The sequence below is a fragment of the Equus quagga genome, chromosome 15 (genome assembly GCF_021613505.1).
Source record: "Equus quagga isolate Etosha38 chromosome 15, UCLA_HA_Equagga_1.0, whole genome shotgun sequence".
Classification (NCBI taxonomy): Eukaryota; Metazoa; Chordata; class Mammalia; order Perissodactyla; family Equidae; genus Equus; species Equus quagga.
The window spans coordinates 69,273,941-69,294,380 of NC_060281.1; the positions used below are offsets into that span (position 1 = coordinate 69,273,941).

At 62.8% G+C, this 20,440-nt stretch overlaps 1 protein-coding gene across 1 annotated transcript in view; it reads left to right on the forward strand.

The window, feature by feature from the left end:
• NCOR2 (nuclear receptor corepressor 2) overlaps window positions 1–20,440 on the forward strand; it is a 210,539-nt gene that overhangs the window by 57,976 nt on the left and 132,123 nt on the right. Inside the window, exons 3-4 of the mRNA XM_046641374.1 lie at window positions 10,363–10,578; window positions 18,390–18,517. Coding sequence (XP_046497330.1) covers window positions 10,474–10,578; window positions 18,390–18,517 — 233 coding nt within the window. The 5' untranslated portion in view covers window positions 10,363–10,473. The remainder of the gene's footprint in view (window positions 1–10,362; window positions 10,579–18,389; window positions 18,518–20,440) is intronic.

Genomic DNA, 20,440 nt, shown 5'->3' on the forward strand with positions numbered 1-20,440 from the left:
GGCTGCTTTCTGGCTGTGTGACCTTGGGCAAGTGAGTTCGCCTCTCTGAACCTCGGTTTCGTGATGTGTCCAGTGGGGACAGTCAGGCTGCTGAGGGACACGGAGCCGTCCCCTGGGCGGTGATGGTGCTGCCCGTGGGTGACGGGGTGCGTGGTACACGAGGAACCGGGAGGCACAGGTGGATCCGGGGGCGGTGGAGGCTCTCCCGGTGGCTGGGCGTCCTTTCTGGGGGGAGAGGGGGCGCCTGGCTCTGGTTTCCCCGGGAGGCTGGTGAGGGTGGGCGTGGCCTGTGAGGTCTCCCCTCCGTGACCTGACAGCGGGTCCGCGGCAGTCGGTCTGTCCTGGGCCGTCGGTGGACCTGGAGCCCTTCTCCCCGCGGCCCCGGGGTGTCCGTTGCCCTGAGGAGTCTGGAGTGGGCTCAGCCCAGGCCCCCGCGCCGCCTCCCCAGGTGCCCGGGCCACGTGGGCTTGGGATCGGTGGGCCCTGGGGAGTGCGGAGGGGTCGGGAGGGGGGGGGGGGTAGGGGGTCCCGCCGCACAGCACTAGTCTGTGAGTGACCTTGCTCACACTCCACCTCTTTGGCCTCAGTTTCCCCGTCTGTAACAAGAGAGTGTTGAGTGAGACCCCCGCAGCCAGGGTTCTGGGCTGGGAAGGGCAGCCCGTCCGGACCCCGTGAGGCCCAGCTCCCCGGGAAGCGCCGTGTCTCTGTCTTCAGCTGTGGGTCCCCCCCCCAGCCTGGACCACCTCCTCACGAGGAACTTGCTCTGTGCTTGGTCAACTCACTCCCCCAGCCTCGGTTGGCCCGTCTGCGGAGTGGGGGCCGTAATAGTAACTGCCCCTGTTATGCATACCACCGTCGTCACTGTTGTTGACTTGCCTCCCTGCCTCCCCCCGTATTTCGAGCAGTGTGGGGTAGGACCAGCCATCGACTGCATCTCAGAACTTTTCTCTGGTGGTCGAGCTTTCCGTAGATCTTTTCCTGGTGATTCTTCCCACGGGCCCCATGAGGAAAGTTTTACAGATAGAACAAGTGAAGCCCAGAGAGGTCGGTATGGTGCCCAAGGCCACACAGCTGTGTAAGTGCAGAGTTGGATTGGAACCCAGTTGACCACTTTCCACACGTGGCAGCCCTGTGGGATGGCGGCGTGCAGGACCGGGAGGGCAGCCTGCTGAGGGTGACCGTGGGCCGTGACTCAGCCAGGGCCCCCACGATGCCCTTGATCCTGGGTGGGGCTCAAACTGCGGGCCAGGAGCTCAGTCTGGTGGGGAGACAGTGGGGAAGCAGATGCGGTGGTTCACGGGGTTGGGCCCACAGGAGAGGCGGGAAGAGAGCATCATGGGAACCCAGTTGGTGAGTTGGGGTTGGGGAGGGTTCCCGGGAGGTGGTGGGGGGGCGGCGAGGGCTCCATCACCCCAGCCTGGCCTGACGGGAGAAGGTGAACCAAGCCCTCCGCTGCTGAGTCCTGTCTGCCAGGCTGGGAATATAAATGAAGGTAGCTGACCAGGAGGGGATGTGGCCAACAGGAGAGGGTGTGCCCGTCCCGCCTGCCTCCAGCCGGTCGTGCCTGTGTGGGGACATGGACCTCGGTTTCCCCTGAATGATTTTGTTCTGGTAAAATACACATAACGTGAAACATGCTCCCTGAACCACGTTAAGCGTACCGTCAGTTGGTTCTCAGTAGGTTCACAGTTGTGTCACCCTCCCCGCTGTGCAGCCCTGGAACGTTTTCCTCACCCCAGAGGACGTCCAACACCATCAAGCAGTCGCTCCCCGTTGCCCCTCCCTCAGCCCCGCAGCCACCAGCCTGCCCTCTGTCTGGTGGATTCGCCTCTCCCGGACGTTTCACGTCAGTGGGATCAGGCCGTCCGTGGCTTCCTGCCCTCAGCGCCATGAGTTCACAGGGCACACGTTCCTTTTCATGGCTGAATACTGTTCCATCGTGTGGGCACGTTCTTTCTGTCCGTCCGTCAGTCGATGGCCTTTTGGGTTGTTTCCACTTTTGGGTGTTGTGAGTAGTGCTGCTGTGGACATTTGTGTTCTTTCTGTTCTGTTTTGTTTTATGACCCGTTTTCGTGTCCTGGGGTCTATACCCAGGCGTGGCATTGCTGGGTCGTGTGAGGACTCTGCTTTTCACTTAGCGAGGACCCGCCAGACTGCCTTCCGTGGACACTGCACCATCTCACGTGCCCGCCAGCGACGGTGAGAGCCCCTTGTTTGAAGAAGCCAGAAATTGGCGGTTTCTTGTGAAGTCTCTCCTTATAACCCCGCATGCTGAGCTGGTCTCTGGGGCCTGGCTGAGCTGGACGGGGAGAGGGAGCCGGTCCCGGGAAAACCGCCCGGCTGGGAGTGGATCTGGGGTCTGCGCCACATTCTGGCCTCAGGAAACTCTGTTTTTCTGGCTGTTGCCTGGCCCGTGCTGCGTCGCGTGATGGTCGTGCTGCTCCGAGCTGTAAATCCCGCTGGCCGCAGGGAAGATATGTCTGGGGCTGGAGTCCGCTGGCCCCTTTCTCCTTCCCCAGGAGGAAGGCGTGCCGGCTGTGGCTTGAGGACAGGAAGTGGTGCCCGGGGAGGGTGGGCCTTGAGTCCCTCTGTCTTCTGATTCTGGACTTTGGGATCAGAGGCAGTTTTCCCTAGGGTCCTCTTTACCCAGGAGGCTGGGGCTTAGGGAGCAGTCGTGTGGGCCTGGGAGTCCATGGGGGTGATGGCGCTCTTCTGTGTCCCCCATGGTAGCGGCAGGGAGCTGATGTGGGAATATTAGTGGAATAAAGGCACACTTGGCTATGGGGTAGGTCGAAAAAGCGAGACCAGAAAAACTCTGGAAAATGGAATACTTAAATTGATATCTGTCCGTCAATGTGTCATCCATCTATTCATCCATCCATCCATCCGTCCATCCATCCACCCATCCCTCCTTCCTCTTCCGTCCCTCCGTCTCCTGTTGAGTCCCTGGCTGGGGGCTTTCCCTGTTGGGACAGGCGTGTCCCTGGATGTCAGCTCGGATTGGCCATTTTGTCTGACTGGGTCTCTGCTGTGGCTCCAGTGTTTGGAGTGGTGCCTGCGCATCACAGATGCGAAGTAGTCTCCTGATGGACCAGAATGGGGCGGAGACCCCATTTTGATGGGGTGTCTTGCCCAGTCCCAGCTTGGGGGTGAACAGGTGGCACCCTTGTGGGCGGCACCCCGAGTTGGGCTCTGAGTATGGTGACCCTTGGCCATCCTTCGGGCAGAGCCAGGAGCGGGCTGTGGTCGGGGTCCTGGCTCCTCCTTGGGGAGCCCAGTGACTTTCTGCTGGGCCTGCCTGTGGGGGGGGGGGGGTGGGCGCCTGGATCTGTAGGACCCAGCATGGTGGCTTTACTGGTGTTAGGATTACAAGTGGGCTGGCCCTTTCACTGGCATCCAGCACACTGAGGCCCGTGCCCGGTGCTCCTTGCCAGGGTCAGAGCCAAGGTTTCCTTTAACACAGAGGCACAAGGGACGGCTTGCTCTAGGAGACCCTGTCCGCTGCCCCTCCCCAGTGGGGTGTGTCCTCCCCACCTCAAATGGAGTGAAAGCTGCCTGTGGCCTCCCAGGGCCCAGGGCCCCAGGCCCCTGCTCACTCAGCTCTCTCTACTGTTCCTCCCCTGCCTCAGGGCCTTTGCACATGCTGTTCCCTCTGCCTGGAACCCCCTTCCCCAGACGTTTGCACATTTCCCACCCTCCCCTCCTGTGCATCTTGGCTTACAGGTGCCTTCTGGTGAGACCGTCCCTGACCACTCACCTTCACACTGCACTCACTCTTCGTTCCTGCCTACCCTCCTAATTGTCTCCACAGCACGAACACCTTCTGGTGTCCTGTAATCGCTCTGCTCTCGCCCACCAAAATGTTAGCTCCACGAGGGGGCTTTGGGGTCCCCAGCACCTGTCCCACAACAGGTGCCTGTAAGTCATGGTCAACGGTGGCGAGCCACCAGGGCGAGGCAGGAACTCGCCTCTCGCTCTGTCCCTGATGCCATGCAGGCTCCTCAGGGCCAGGCCGAGTGAGGCTCAGATGCGCCACCTCCCACGGGGCTCTCTGTGTCTCAGGACGCAGTTGAGAGCCGGATCCTGGGCATCCGCTCTGTGCCAGGAGTCCCTGCCGAAGGTGCCCACCCAGTACGTCGCCGGTCCCCAGTTGTATGGCACGCCAGCAACTGGGAACACCAGGCGTCCGCAGCAGCTGCCTTCTAGCTGTTGTTTCCACAGCGTCTCAACCTCAGGTCCCAGAACCGCTCTGTCCTCACGTCCCCCGTGCTGGCTTCCAGGTCTCCATGCTCCACGGGCCAGGCTGCTGGCGCGTTTTTGTTTAGTGGATGTTTATAGGGGGCCTGCTATGTGCCAGGATCTGAGATGGAGCAGCAGACAAGATCAGTATTTACTGAGGACCCACTGTCGTGGGTTGAATAGTGTCCCGCCCAACTTCATGTCCACCGGAACCTGTGAACGCGGCCTTATCTGGAAAGAGGGTCTTTGCAGATATAATTAGTCGAGGTGAGGTCCTGCTGGACTAGGGTGGACCCTGAATCCAAGATGCCCCGTGTCCTTGTAGGAAGAGGGCACGGCCGTAAGGCAGACACACAAGGAGAACAGGCCGTGTGAGGAAGGCGGGCCCAGTGGAGGGGTGCGGCCACAAGCCAGGGATGCCCAGAGCCACCAGGAGCTGGAAGAGACAAGGCAGGTCCTCCCCAGAGCCTGCGAGGGAGCTCGGCCCTGCTGGCACCTTGATTGGGGACGTCCGGCCTCCAGAGCTGTGGGGTGTAAGTTTCTACTGCTTTCAGCCGTCCAGGTTGTGCCATTCATCCACCTACTGTGTGCCAGGCCCCAGCCTCCCACGGGGGAGTCAGCAGTCAGCTAACAGCTACGGAGGCCGCTGGATCTCAGGGGCCATTCCAGGTGCTGAGGGGCAGTGGGGAGGGGGGCCCATGGGGTCGCTGCCTGCAGGCCCCCGGGGCACCCACGTGTCTCTGGCCTGAGACAGGCTGGTGGGGGTGGGTGTAGCAGACTGTGTCCCCTCTGTGGGACCCGTGGCTCCTGCGAGCCAGCCCCCCAGAGCGTTGGGACGGGCCTGTGTGTGTGCGTGCGTGTGTGCACGCATGTGTGTGTACGTGCTGGGGCCTCGCTCCTCCTGGCAGCTGATTTTTAATTCTGAGGCTCCCCACCCGCCACAAGTTCCAGTGTCGGGCCCATTAGTTCCAGGAAAATTTCAGGCACGTGTGGTGCCGCTGGCTTTCCTTTCATCTTCCCGCTGGCGGCGGGGCTGCAGGCTCCCGGGCTCACTCCCGCGGATCGGCCCCTCCCGAGCCCCCGCTGGCTCCTGTGCTCCCTCCTCCCTCCTCTCCGGGCTGACCCAGGCTGCTCACACACCGAAAAGCTACGGAACATGTCGCCGTGTGGCCTCAGCCGTCCTGCCTGGGGCCAGAGAGGAATGTGGGGGCAGGAGGCCCCGTGGAACCTTCCAGCCCTCCCAGCCCCCAGGAAGGAGGCCTCCGCCCAGCGAGGTGGGGACGGATGCAGGTACAGTGGGCTCTGGCCTCACCTCGTGGTCCTGGCACTTGCCTCTGCTGGACAGGGTCATTCACGGAGCACCTGCTGTGTGTCCCGAGGTGACAGGCCCCAGGGGCGAGCAGGGAGCAAGGCGGACACAGAGCCGTGGCCAGGCGCTTTCTCTGGGGGTGTGGGAGCCTCACCAGAGCCGTCTTGTGGGTGGGTGCAAGGGACCATGGGTGAGCAGGACTGGAGGTGCCGCCAGACGGGCCCCACAGCCTGTGGCTCTCCTGTGGGCAGCCTGTGGCGCCTGCCATGTGTGCCTCAGGCTGGCAGGGCGGGGCTGGGCTGGAGCACGGTGGGGTGTGGGGAGCTGTCCTGGGGAGCCCCGTTCTGCACTGTGCCAGGGCCCCTGCTGTGGGCCCGGCTGGAGTTGGCTGCCCTCCCCCGGCTGGCTCAGTGGCCCTCGTGTTGTGGTTTGTGGTTTGGTTGTGCAAGGTCTGGTTGGGCCTCGGTGTCCCCAGCTGAGGCTCAGAAGTGTCCCAGGCCACCGGCTGAGCAAGTCCGTCACCTCCTGGTGGCACCTGCCGTTTACCTGCTCCGTGGCTGCACCCCACCAGCGCGCCGTCCTCACGTCAGCCTGGAGCAGGGGCCCTCCTTCCCGTCTGCAGCCCAGGAGCCGGAGGCTTGGGGCTCTGAGGTGTCTGGCTAGAGGAGGGGAGCGGAGGACCCCCAACCCTGGGGCCCGCTTGGCCTCGCTCGTCCCACAGCGAGCTCTCTCCGGCCTGCGGCGTCTCCCTCCCAACTTCCACGCCATCTGCAGGCTTCTCCTTCTCCGTCCCTGCTGCCCCACTCTTGCTGGCGCCGTCTCTCGCTGGGACGGGTGCAGTAGCTCCTCACTCTCCCAGTCCCACTCTTGCTCCAGCGCCTGCTTGTCAAGTGCCATGACTCTTTACTCTCCTCCTCCACTGCCCTCTGTGGCTCCCTATGGCCCTTAGAACGAAAGCCATCCCTCCATGGCCCAGAGGCCTTGAGTGACAGCGTGCCCTGCCCGCCTCGTATGCACTCAGTGAGCTTCTCAAATGGACAGCGCCCGGTCTCACCTCTGGGCTCCCTCTCCGGTGGCCTCCGCCTGGAGCACTGTCCCTCCCTGTCCCCTGACCAGCTCTCCTCTGTTCTGGTAGACACCCTCCGCGGCCTGGACCCCGCCTCATTACCTGGCTGGGGGCCCAGCTCGCAGGGAGGACCCGAAATGTCTGTAAATATGTGGATGCCCACCACTCTGTCCTGACCCCAAAGCTCGACCCTGCAATGCTGTGGGGGTCGTGGTGTCGCGTTCCTACAGTAGTCTGGGTCTGCTCTCAGAAACCCTTCCAGCCAAGGCCAGATCCGGGAGACCCTTCCGTGGCCCTGGGGTCTCTCTTTCCCTCTCCTACCCCCGTCTTTGACGAAGTAATGTCACTTCTTCTTGGCACTCCCTCCAGACCGTGCTGATGAAGTCACAACTTGCACTTTTCGTCACTCACGATGCTCTGCAAACACTTCCTTTGTCCTGTTTGAGAACGTTCCCATCGTTGCGTGTAAAACCCCACACCCAGCAGCAGGCACTCCCCGTCCCTGCCAGCCCCCGGCCGCCACTCGTCTGCTCCCTGTCCCTGTGGATTGGCCTGTTCTGGACGCTCCACGTCAGTGGACTCGTACGCTGTGTGGCTTCTGCGTGGGCTCCTCGTCCTCAGCCTCGTGGCGGTGAGGGTCGCCCAGGCCGTGGCAGGGGTCAGTGCTTTCTCCTTTGCGTGGCTGACTTGTGTGCCGCTGTCCCGCGGACCACGGAGGTTCATCCGCGACGGACGCTCGGTCGTTTCCACCCTCCGGCCGTGGTGAAGGCTGCTGCCGGAGCACGCGTGTGCGTGTTCGGGTCCCCGCTTTGGGTCCTTCTGGGTATGTGCCTAGGAGGGGGATTGCTGGGTCGTGTGGTAATTCTGTGTTTAACTTTTTGAGGAGCTGCCAGGCTGTTTTCCTAAAAACTTCTTTTTGAGTTGGCAACGGATGTGGCTGAGGTTGGGCGGGGTGGAGAATGCGTTGAATAACAAGCTTGTGGTGAATGAGGGAGGTGTGGGGTCCCCCTGTGCGAGAGGACGCTGGGCCGTGGGGCGACCCCTTGATGGGGTGGGGGGGGGTCGGGGCAGCCGGGTTGCAGCCCCCAAGCTTGGCCGTGACACCCTGTGAGTCTTGAGGGAGGGAGGGCAGCCAGGCCTGGGCCTTGGCACGAGGAGGGCGGGGAGGTGACCGAGGATTGTCCCAGGGTGGTTTGAGAAGCTCTTGCCTCCCCGGCTTTTGGAGCCCATGTGCAGTGCACGCTGTGAGCATCCGGCAGGGACCTGCCATCCTCAGTCAGCATTTCGTTAGGCAAAGGAGGTTAGAAGAGCTGTGGGTAAACTAGACTTCTCGCCACCGTATGCAACGCAAAATCAAATAGCAGTCCGGAAGTTGCCTTTGTTGCTGCCGGAGAGGCTGACCTCTCCCTGCCTTGTCCTGGTCTCATCTCCTCGGAGGGAATGGGCAGCTGTTTAACCCAGTGAGAGGGCAGATGGAATTTGCTTTGCTGCATTGGAAGGCCAGGGTCTGCCGGGCTCTGAGATGAGCCGGTTGGAGCCAGGGACTTCTGGAGCAGAGTCCAGCACGGGTGGCCCACCTGCCCCTCTCCCCAGGCCAGGTTCTTGTCTCTGGGCTGCAGGGCAGGTTGCCCTTGAGAGCTGGCAGGGCAGGCTCCCTCCCTCCCCGTTGGCGCACCGCCATGACTGGCTGCGGCGCTGTGGTGATGGTGACGGTGGTGGCTCCTGTGGGCGGAGCAGGGCTTGTGCCGGTGTTCGTGGGGATTACATGGTGCGTCCTGCCATGGGCCCCTTCCTGGGGTGGCCACAGGTGCGTCAGCCTTGGCTCTGGAATTCTCTGCCTGTTTAGTGTAGAAACGATTGCCAGCACCCGGGTGAAGGACTGCCCCCTACCCCCCCATGACGCCTCCCTTCCCTGGTGAGTCAGAGCTTTTGGTGGCAAGTGACAGAAACCCAGGTTGGGCTGGTGAAGGCAAAATGCACAGGAGTGCCTCAGCTCCCCTAAGTCAACTTGCGGGCTTTAATCTGCCTTCAGGCACGGCTGTCATCAGGAGCCAGCTGCGCTCTCTCCACCCTTCAGCTCTGCCTTCCTGCCAGTTGGCATTGTCCTCCGCAGGCTCCTGCCATGCGGTGGCCCCCAGGGCTCCAGGCTTCACCCTCCCAGCCCAGAGCCCCAGCAGAGGGCACAGGGACGGCTCCTCCAGCAAGAGTCTCAGGACTGACTCATTGGCTTGGACTGGGTCACATGCCTATCCCTGAGCCAATTACTGGCCCAGGGGAAGCAGGAATCTGATTGGCCAGGCCTGGGTCACATGACCATTCCTGGAGCCTGGGGAAGGAGGATGGTTCCTGAAAAGAAAGTCATGTCTACAGAGCAGAAGATGGAGGTGGGGAGTGGGGTGCACCAGGCCCCCCAGCAGGGTCTCATTCCTCCTCTGACCACCTTGATCTCAGTCTCCGCTTCCAGCATCCCTCCTCCTCAGGCCTCCAACGGGCAGACCCGCAGGGGAGGGTCCAAGTCGTCCACCCCTTTGGGAGGGACAGTTGTGGGGGAGGGCAGGTGACGAGGGGCATCACGGTGAAATTAGAGGGGGCCGGGGTGTGGTCTGTTCCTCTGATCACGGGGCTGCAGCCCAGCCACGGGCAGAGGGGCCAGTTGTGGCCCGAGGAGGCATGGAGGGGTCCTGGGGAGAGTGGAGGCCCCAGGGGACGGCTGGGCACTGGCAGCTTCCCACGAGGGCTCCTTTGCTCCTTGACTTGAGTCTTTTCATCTTTCTGGGCCTCAGTTTCCCCATCTGGAAAGCCGGTGGACCAGTTCTCGGTCTTCTCAGCGTGGATGCGGGTGGTCTCTCTCCCGTGGAAGGCACCGCGTCCCTGCCCCCCGGAGCCACTTGGGGCCCAGCTGGCTCTTATCCGTGTCCTTGGCTGTTTCCCCAGCGTGGCCCTCGGTGCCCCAGTACCTCCTCTCCCAGCTCACGTCCGGGCCAGCGTCACTTCTGTCCTGCTCCCATATCACGGTGTCACCCTCCTACCGAGGGTCACTGGGAGGCCCAGGCAGGCCTGGCCTTCCCCAGGTCATGCTGTGACCTGTGCCCTGCCCGAGCGAACCCTGTCCACTGACCAGGACAGTCGTGTGTCCCTCCCCCGGCCGTGCCTCCTGGGTCAGGCCTGGCACCAGCCTACCCGGGCTGCCAGGGGCTTTCAGAGAACTTTGCCCCCTGTCTCAGAAACTCGCAGCAGCCTTGGGGTGCAGTTGGGTGGGCCGAGGGGGCTGGGGAGCCATTGTGCGTGGAAGGGGCAGTGTCCTCAGAGTTGGGGTTCCAGGGGCGAGGTTGGGTGGGCTGAGGGGGCTGGGGAGCCATTGTGGGTGGAAGGGGCACTGTCCGCAGAGTTGGGTTCCAGGGGTGCAGTTGGGTGGGCCGAGGGCCCTGGGGAGCCTTTGGGGGTGGCACCCACAGAGTCGGGGTCCCGTGCCTGCTGCGTGAGGCCTCGGTGGTGGGGAGGGCACAGCTCTCCTAATGTGACGTATGTGGCAGCCTCTGGCCTGGCCTGTGGCTCAGAGGGTCACCAGATGCTCGTCGCATGTCCCACTGTCAGTGGGTGGGGACGTGCCAACGGCGTGAGGAGGGCCCGGGTGCACCCCTGTGTGCTGGCTCGTCCTTACTGGGGCCGAGGGAAGACTCGTGCCGCCAGGCTCTGTGAGGAGCCGCTGCTCGTGGCTGACCTTGCTTTCCTTTCTGTTTTCTCACAGGCGCCTGTGACAGTGCGGCTCGCGAGCAGATGACGACGACTGGCTTTTAACCTTGGTGGCCATCAAGAGGAAGGTTATTGGAGCCCAGGAGCCCCCCGGACGCCCACCGCCATGTCAGGATCCACGCAGCCCGTGGCGCAGACCTGGAGGGCCACTGAGCCCCGCTACCCGCCCCATGGCATCTCCTACCCCGTGCAGATCGCCCGGCCTCACACGGTAAGGGGTACGCGTACGTCAGGGTCACCTTTGGGGCCTTCTTCTGTAACCAGCCCCCGCCCCATTCCTTTCTTTCTCCGAGCCGGGGCTGGTGTCGCTCACTGTGTCCCTCGAGCAGAGGCGGTGCCTCGGCAGAGACCACTGGTACCTGCGGCCTTCCGGGCCCTGGGGCACCTGGTGAAATCTCTTAGCTCTCGTTTTAAAGCTGGGAAGACGGAGACAGGGGCCAGGCTGAGCGGGGCCTCTCGGGATCGTCCGTGGAATTTGTGTGCAAACATGGAGCGCCTGCTGTATACACTCTCCTCTCAGCCCAGCCTCACCTCGACTCTCTGCTCTCTTTAGGATTGGGGTGACTTCCTGGGGGCACTGCTCGCAGTCCCTCCCTGCCCCTATCCTCAGCCCCGGAGCTCAGTAACCGTGGCGATGCTCGTGGGTCTGAGGCGTTGAGGCCTGGCCCACATCATGTCCCCAAATCCCTGATTTGGGTTCCAGGTGGTTCTGCTCTCGGGAGCCACCATTGCTGGAGGGTATGACCTGCCCGTGGGGGAGCAGACGTGCCCTCTGCATGCCAGCCTGCAAGCGTGTGTGCCCCCGGTCAGCTCTCCTGGGCTGCTCCCCCGCCCACCTCCGAGTGAGGCCCCATTTCCTGGCTTCACCACTAGCCGTGTGGTGTAGCTGCGAGGGTGGGCTCTGTGGGCATTTACTGCATACGTGTTGTATACTGTGTCCTCGGGTGCTTGCTGGATGGCTCTCAGCGTCCTGGGCCACCCCCGTTTGACCTCCTGGCTGCCCGGCAAGGGGGCGTGAGGCCTGGCAGTCACAGCGGGGCAGGAGCTGGCTATGTGACGTGTGTGTGCTCGTGCGTCTGTCCCACTGGCTGCCGTGGTCTCTCCTCGTGAGCACCGAGAGGAAGCAGCGTGGGCGGGCATTTCCGTGAGCGAGTGGGACCTGTTTGCAGACGAACCCACTGGCTCAGCTGGGGGTGTCCCAGACATGGGTGCCTCCTGTGGACTGGGCCCCGGGACGCCTGCAGAGCGCTGGGCCACACGGGCACCTCCTGGACCCCGTGACGATGACTTTCCCCTGGACGGAGTCGCCGAATTCTCATGAACAGCCCAGCGGACGAGTGCCCCGCGGGATCGTCCCACTCTGCAGACGAGGGACTGAGGCCAGAGGCTGTCCCCGTGGGGAGGCGTCTGCGTCAGCTTCAGGGCTCTGAGCCGCCGGGCCGCGGACGCCTGCTGTGTGCCCGGGGCCAAGAATGTGCTCCCGGGGACAGGTCATTGTTTGGCATTGCCATCTTTATCACGGTCACTGCCGCGATGACAGAAATCGGAGCTCCCAGTCCCTGAGCTCACTCCAGGGTGAGCGTGTGTTCAGAGCCTGTTACGCAGTCACACAAGCTCTCCCTGGTCACCGGGGGTCCCCTGTGCTCCCCGCTTTGCAGACGGGCACGTTTTGCGGGTGAGGAAATGGGACGGTTGCTGGGCCTCCCTGAGTCTCGGGTTTCCATCCGTGAAGTGGGCTGATGAGAGCACCGTCTCCTGGATCCTGGGGGCCGACTGTGACGTCCTTGCGGGAGAGCCTGGCGCTCAGCCGCTGCGTCGTTTGCTGTTGTTATTACTCGTCGTTATCGCTGTGCTGCAGCTGTTGGGGGGCTGCCCTGGTTTCTCTCCTGTCTCTCGTCCCCCCGGTCCTGGGCTCATACCCCCTCCCACCGCTTCTCCATGGGCCCAGCCCCGGGGAGGCCTCCGGCTCCCACAGCCCTCCCATCCTGCCGTACCGCCTGCCCTTTGCCCCAGCTGGGCCCTCTCCCGGTCACGTGAGGTCACTGGCTGACCCCAGACACCGCCCACTATTCCCCCGCTGGGCCTTGGGTGACACAGGATGTGGTTGGAGAGGACCTGGTGGTTGCCACCCCCTCCAGGCAGGAGGCTGAGGCCGGGGGTGAGCGGGGACTCTAGGCAGCTACAGGGTGGGGCATCCCTGTCCTGTGTGGTGGCAGCAGTGGGGCCCCACTCCCTGAGCACCCTGCCTCGTTGAGGGCAGCCCGGCCGGGGCCCCTGCTTGTTACTTGAAAAGCAGGAGCTTCCTGGGGGACCTGCCCTCCGGGCGTGCGTCCAGGGCAGGAGCGTCTGTCCCTGGCTGGTGGGAGGCGAGCGTCAGGGTCTGTAATCTGGAGGCCCCTCTGCCACTGACAGCCCCGTGCTCGCCCCCCACAGACAGTGCGGTTTCTGAGATGTGCCCCTTCTCTGAGTCTGAGGAGGATTGAGGTGGAGGAAACGGGGAGTCGAGGCTCAGAAAGCCACAGTGCCCTGTCTGAGGGTCACGTAGGAACCTGGTGTCCCGGTTCCTTGTGCAGTCACTGAGGCAGGTCTGCGGGGTGAGGAGGCGGGGCTTGGACCCAGTGACCCTGACCTTCCTGGGACCCAGCACGCTCCCCACATGCTCCGACAGGCCTGCATCCTGGGGTGGCCCCTCCCAGGGCGCTCTGGGTACAGGCTGCTTGGAGCCCAGAAGAACCCCCAGATGTGGCTTGGAATCCTCGTTCCTCCCAACTTGCTGGGTGACACTGGGGGGCTCACTTCACCTCGTGGGGCAGCCTCAGTGTGCCCACCTGCGGTGTGGGCCTCCTGGGTGTGAGCGTCAGTGGAGGATGCTGGCGAGCTGCTCGGGCTGCTGTCTGCGTGGCGGCCATCTCTGTCCTCCTGGCAGGGGCGCAGGACACTGGAGGAGGGCCTCTCCCTTGGGTGGCGGGACCCCGGACGCCGAGAGGGACACTGGGGGCCGGGCCTCGGTCTGCGTCGGCTGCCGGCTGCTGGTGTGGTACGGCCAACACAGATGGAAGGGTGTACATGCAGACAGTGGCCCAGACCTCAAGGCCGTGGGAGGCCCCCAGTCCCCTCCCCCGCCTCGGACACGCCCTGAGTCTCTCAGCGTCGGCGCCCTGCGCACCGCCCGGTCAGTCCCGCCTGCTGCCCCTGCAGATGTCTGCGCCCCGTTCTCCCCGGCTCTGTGCCCCCGGGCCCCCCCCCCCCCCGCCACGGGATCGGGACCCCACGTCTTTCCCTGAGGGTCCTGGAGGACCCCTGGCACCGAGGGTTTCCCAGGATTGAGGGTCCCGACACACCCTCCCTCCTGGCTTCTTTTCAGGTTTCCTGCGTCCCAGCTCTGTTGTGCCTCCCCCCGCCCCCCCAGCCCCTGGGACTCCTGAGCTCCTGCAGTCCTTCTGCTGAAGGACTGTGTTCAAGTCAGGAGACGCAGTGTCACCCAGTGTCTGAATCCCAGCGCCACCCCTTCCTGTTGTGTGGCTTGGGCAGGTTCCTTCACTTCTCTGTGCCTCAGTATGGAAGGGCGGTGGAGAGCACAGGTTCTGGTTGAGAGCCAGACTGCTTGCCTTATATCCTGCCTCAGTGATGTCTTTGCTGGGAAATCTTCAGCAAGTGGCCTTACTGCCCTGTGCCTCAGTTTCCCCATTGGTTGAATGAGGGTAGTTATACGATTGTGAGGTTCAAATTAGTTGATGTGTGCAGAGGCCTCCACACGATGCCTGGATGGTTAGCCTGCACGGACACAGTGTGGTGGCGATGGTGTTGATGGTGGTGGTAGTGGTGATGGTGGTGATGGTGGTGATGATGAGGTGATGGTGGTGATGATGATGGTGGTGATGATGATGGTGTGATGGTGGTGATGGTGAGGTGGTGGTGATGGTGGTGATGGTGGTGGTGGTGGTGGTGGTGATGGTGGTGATGATGGTGATGGTGGTGATGGTGGTGGTGATGATGGTGGTGATGATGGTGATGGTGGTGATGGTGATGGTGGTGATGATGGTGATGGTGGTGGTGATGGTGGTGATGGTGATGGTGGTGATGGTGATGGTGGTGGTGGTGATGATGATGGTGGCGATGATGAGGTGATGGTGGTGATGGTGATAGTGATGACAATGATGATGACAGTGTAGCTGTTAGGAGACACCGTAGCCGTTAGCTTCCTATGGACTGGGGGCTTTTCCTCTGGAGGAGGGGCTGGCAGACCTCTCTGTAAATATTTCAGGCTGTCCAGGCCACATGGCCTCTGTCACAGCCGCTCGGCATGAGAGCAGCTCGGCCAGGACGTGCAGTGGCCGTGGCCGTGGCCATGGCCAGTGACACCGAGAGCAAGGTGGGCCTGGCCTTGGGCCTCGTTGGCTGAGTCCTGCCCGAGATCAGCCTCCTGTGATTCCAGTACGTCAGAGCTCTGAGGTCCCCCGTGTGACCTGGCCCCGAATACACCCGGCTTAACTAGAAATTCAGACAGCAGAGAGGAAGCTCCCAACAAAATGATAAACTGTGCCCCAGACGTGTCTGTTCTGTTCTCAGATTTGTTTTTGGTGGATGCGTGTGCGTCTTGGCCAGATGCTCTTCTTGGAAGACTAGCCCATAATAGTCCTTTTAACTCATAATACCGAATGTTTGAAATAAACAAGAAACCCTTCCCTGTGAGACCGGCCGGTCTGTTCAACTTCCGGATTGTCACAGGTGGATCTGCGGTCCTCCTGTGCTGGCCCAGGTCATGGATGTGGGGACTGGCCTGCTCGAGGCCAGCAGGACGTCTGCTGACCGTGTGCTTGGATGTCACTGTTGTGTCAACGGCTGTCAAGGGTCTGGACGCTCGTGCCTGCGCTCACCTTGTCGTGGGCCAGCAATGTGTGGATGTCACATGGGGCAGCTGCCCTAGGCCAAGGGTCACGGGCCAGGAGCCTTATGGGACAGGGGGGCACGTGGGGGGCACTTGGGGGTCGGGATGTCGGAGTCGTTGCCCGTCTCCTACATGCGCCCGGGTCTCCCCCGTGGCCCTGTGGCCCCTCCTGCAGCTCAGCTCTAGGCGCTTGGGTGCAGCTCCAGAGGGATGGTTTGGCCTCCCAGAGGGAGCCTGTCAGGAACCCCCTTGCTGCGCGCATCATTCATTCATTCATTCATTCTGCAGACACTGTCGGTGTCTCACGTGCCAGTGCTCTTTAGGCCTGGGAACGGAGCTGTGAACAGATGGGAGCATCCCTGCCTCAGGAGCTGATGTGTTCGTGGGGACGACCGAGCAGAAAGGAGGGGGAGGGCTGGCTGAGGCTGGGGAGCCCTAACTGAAGGCGGGGGTCAGGGAAGGAGGCCTCGCTGAGAAGCTGACACTGGAGTCGAAACCTGAAGGAAGCTCGAGGGCCAGGCATGGGGAAATCTGGCTAAGAGTGTTCCAGGCAGAGGGAACAGCACGTGCAAAGGCCCTGAAGGGGGAGCTTTCTTGACCGTAGCCCCCCACTCCAGGAGGGACCCACCAGTCCAAGGTTCCGGAATGAACTGAATTCCTTGCTTGCCGTGTGCAACTCCAGAACTTTCCTCAGCTCCTTCTGGGGCCGTGAGGAGCCCCCTCCTCCCACCCCAGCCCCTGCTCAGACATCCCCCGGAATCCAGGTCCACCGTGTGACTCAAGGCCCAGACACCCCAGCCCCTCTGTCCTTGTGACCCCACAGGACCCAGCCAGGGAGGCGCCAGCTGGGGTTCCCTCCTGGGTAAACTGCTTTTCCTCAGCTGCCTGTCACCTTCGGGGGCAGCTTTAAGGGTCTAATTTATCAGCAGACCCCAATTTCCGTCTTCGAGGAAGAGATGCAGAAGCCGAGGGGGGCTCTCAACCGGGGACACTTCTCCCCTCCTCGTCCGAGCAGCAGTTCTGGAAACACGTGCGGAGGACGGGTGGCCTCTGCTCCCAGGCTGGGTTTGCTGCCGCTGCTGTGGGGTAGGCTCGGAACCTGCAGCCTGCCCCGTCCCTGTCCCTCCACGGAAATCAGCTCAGCCTCTTTCTTGCGTCTCAGAACCTTCCCCCTTTTTGCTGTGTGACTTGGGCAAGTCACTTACCCTCTCTGTGCCTCTGATTTCTCACTTTTGTGTGGGGGCTACCCATAAAACCCACCTTGTGGGGTTGCTAGAGGGATTAAATTAATATATATGAAGTGTTCAGTGGTAGGCGCACACAGTGGGCAATTTATGAACGTTGGATATTGTCGTTGTTATTTTTATTGTAATTGGTGTTCTGTTAACACGTGGAGAGTTCTCAGGCTCTGAGAGGTGGTTGGGAGGTTTCCAAACTGAGTGCCTCGTGCCTTCAGGCTCATGCGACCACCCTGGGCCCCACCTTGAGTCAGTTTCTCTCTGGGGGCCTCCCCAGTTCTTGCCTTCCCGCACAGCTGCCCGGCGCGCCCCTGGGGGAGATCGGTGTGGGCCCCATGGAAATGGCCCCCAGGATGCCTCTCGGAGGGACTCTGCTCATGGGCTCATCCTGCTCGGCTCCTGCACGGGGACCTGCGGCCAGAGCACTGGTGCAACGCTGCCCCACGCCCCGTGGGCCGCGCCTGAGCCTCCTGCCTCCTGGCCGTAGTGGCGCCGTCCCGCGAGGACTGTGGGGACTGCGCCGTCTGCTTCTCCGCCCTGTGCCCGTTTTGCTTTTGTGCAGAAGAGGTGGCAGAGGAGATCTCCTCCCGGATCTGTGGGGTCTGCTGGCTTCTCCATGCCCCACGCGCACATGCACAGATCGCGGCCTGGCCGCCCCGCGTGGCACCCCCCCGTCTGCGAGCACCTGGTGCCCCTGGGTTGGGGAGGCCTAGCCCTTCTCTGCCATCTGGAAGCTGCCCTTGGCCCCGGGGGTCCCTTGGAGAGCTAAGGGGGTCCGTGTAGCAGGCGTGGAGGGCTCCTTCCCCCTGGTCAGGCGCCCATTGCAAAGGCAAGGAAACAGGCCGAGGGTTTGCGTGATGGCAGGTCCGGCCGGAGGCCGTGCAGCTTTTCTTTCCGTGCTGGGCACCCAGGAAGGCTGTTCTCTCAGCGCTTGCAGCCTCTGAGGTGGATGGGGCCACTTCTGCATCCTTGCCAGCCTCTGGCCCCCCGGCCTCTAATGGGCTTGTTTTGGGGGGGTCTGAAGCCGATACGCACGCTTTCCTGGTGTCGTCTGATTCTCTGTGCAGAAATAACTGCTTCCAAAAAAAAAAAAAAAGCCAGACAGCCAGAGAATGACGAGATGCTTGTGGGAGAAGAAAGACGGTGTCGGGAGGGTGCGTGGCCTGCAGCACGCTCTCTCCTGAGCCTCCTGTGTCGGACATTGCCGATCGGCTGACGCGCTGTGACGTGTGTGGGATCGGTACCGCGTGAGCCTGTCCTGTTTTCTCTGTGGAAGACTTTCTCTGTTTTCAAACATCCTGGTGTTTCTGAGTCTGGCTGTAGTGGACAGTTGGGCTGCATCTGACGTGTTAACGCGGAGCTTTTCCTGGGCGGTGACGGTGACAGGTGGCATTTTGTTAGGGGGGTTTGCCTGGAGTGCATCCCTCTGATCAAGAGCTGTGGTCACGGATGTGACGTACCTGCCTCGGTTTCTCCTTTGTTTTGGAACGTGGGCCTTGGGTCTCACAGACCAGCAGTGTTGGCTGCGTCCTCACCCCGCTCGGCATGAGGCGTCCCACGTGGACACTTGGTCACTTAGTGTTTTGGTGGACATACCACCTGTGCTGTTTTCCCAGTTGTCTCAGCGGACACGCAGCCCAGGGGTCTCATCTGGATGGTGGTTGTGATCGCTGGTGCCGCGGGGCTGTGGGAGGCCATGCGGGCAGGACCGCGGGAGGCCCTGAGCGCCCTTCAGCTGTGTCATCCCTGCTCAGCAGCGATGGCCCCGGGGAGGTCCCGGCACGTGGCCCGTGGCCCGGGGCAGGAGCAGTGCTGGGCGGGGCTCTCGGCTCTGCCCGCGGTGGCTGTGGCTGTCCTGTGTCACACGTGTCCCTCATGTCTGTCCTCTCGCCACAGGACGTCGGGCTGCTCGAGTACCAGCACCACCCCCGCGACTACGCCTCGCACCTGTCGCCTGGCTCCATCATCCAGCCCCAGAGGAGAAGGCCGTCCCTGCTGTCCGAATTTCAGCCCGGGAATGAGAGGTGAGCGGCCCGCCTGCCGCCTGGCTCAGCACCCGGAGCCGTTTCTCATACCGGGAAGTGGAGGCTGGGAGGGGCAGGAGCCTGCAGGGTGGGGGTGTCCAAGGAGGGGGTGTCGGGCTGGGTGCTTGCCCTTGTCCTGGGACGGCCGTGACGGGGACGAGGATGGGGATGAACAGGGAAGAGAGACGTGGCCCTCGGACCTCCCACCATGGGCCTCCAGTGGTCCCTGGGGGTGTGGTCCATGCAGGAGGGGGGCCACCAAGATGTGAGGGAGCGGGGTATGTCCTCACCTGGGGGCACACGGGGAGCCCCCTTCCGTCCCTCCCGTGTCCTTGCCTTTTCTCCGAGTCCTCTTTCTGTCCCTCTGCTGGCAGACGGGGCCTCTGTGTCCTCCCGCTCTGGGCCAGCCTAGCTATCCTTCAACCCCGATGTGAGGGCTGAGCCTGCGTGGCCGTGTGGGGGCCCCAGTGAGGGGAGGGCCGAGGTCCGGGAGAGCATGAGCACCAGTTCTGAGAGTCCAGAGCACGTGGCATGTGTCGGCACGTTCTGGGCCCTGGGCGCACAGCGGGACCTGGACAGACGGCCCCGTGCGGAGCCCACAGTCTGTCAGGGAGCTGCACCACAGACACACACACGGTGACTCCAGAACGAGCTGGTACTTGTTGCCTCCAGCACGGGGAGGGGTCACTCTCTGGCTGGGTGGCCAGGAGAGGCCTCTCGGACGAGGGACGCTTGGCTGAGAAGTAGCCCTCTGTTCAGAGAGCTGGCTGAAGGCATTCCGGGGGGGAAAGAGCGATGCCAGGGCCTGGAGGTAGGCACGTGCCAGTGTCCCTGGAAGGCGGGGGCCGGGCAGCCGCAGCGAGTGGGCGATTGGGGCCCAGGGGGTGGATTTGAGCCTCAGAGGGACAGGAGGCGGCTTCCACTCTGAGACCCTGCAGGCTGCATGGAGCGCTTGTGTGGCGAGGGGGACCACTGAGGCTGGGCCGGTCCACAGGCCCCGGCCCCTCGGCCCCTCCTCTGTCCTCTTGCCGAGCTGTGAGGTTAGGGACAGCCGATGTTTTTTCACTGGGACTAGAACTCCAGAGACCAGGCCCAGGCATTTGCGGCGCCACCTTCCCCCAGAGGTGTCTGGTGGCCACGGCCGGGAGGCTGCTGCCGAGGGCCAGGCCGTGATGCCCCGGAGCAGGTGGACTCGAGTGGGCGGAGGCGTCGGAGGTGAAGGCCAAGGCCCCAGGCAGCATGCTCCCGGCGCCCGTGTTGGTGTCCTGGGGCGGCCGTAACAGGGCACCCCTACGTTGGGGGCCTAAAACAGCAGAGCTGTCTTCTCTCGGGTCCTGGGGGCCCGCGGTCTGAAGCGGAGATGCCGCAGGTGGGGTCGCGCTCCGGCCGCGGGCTCCAGGGGACGGTCTCTTCTTTGCCTCCTCCAGCTCTGGAGGCCCCGGGGGTCCTGGGCTCGTGTCCGCATCGCTCCCGCCTCTGCCTCTGTCCCTGAGCGTCTGAGTGTCCTCTGCTCTAAGAAGGATGTCTGCCATTGCATCAGGGCCTGGCTCCATCCAGGATGATCTTCTCTCGGCTTCATTACACCCACAAGGACCGTATCCCCAAATAGCATCACATTTGGAGGCTCCGAGTGGACATGAATTTTGGGGGACACTAGTCAACTCTGCACAACACCTTTCTCACGTTTAACTGAGAAACCCCATGCCTCCCGCCCGGCCCTGGGCCTCGTGCAGTGTTGGCTCTGTGGTTGGCAGGAGGGGCATCTTGCAACCTGGCTTTGGCAGGGGAAGGGCTGGGGGCCCTGCAGCGGGGAGAGCACAGGGGGCGGCCGGCCCGCCTGGCAAAGCCAGCAGCGCAGCCAGCCCACGAGGTGCCGGCAGCCTTTATTCAGGCTGCACGCACTGAGCGTACACCAGCTGTGTG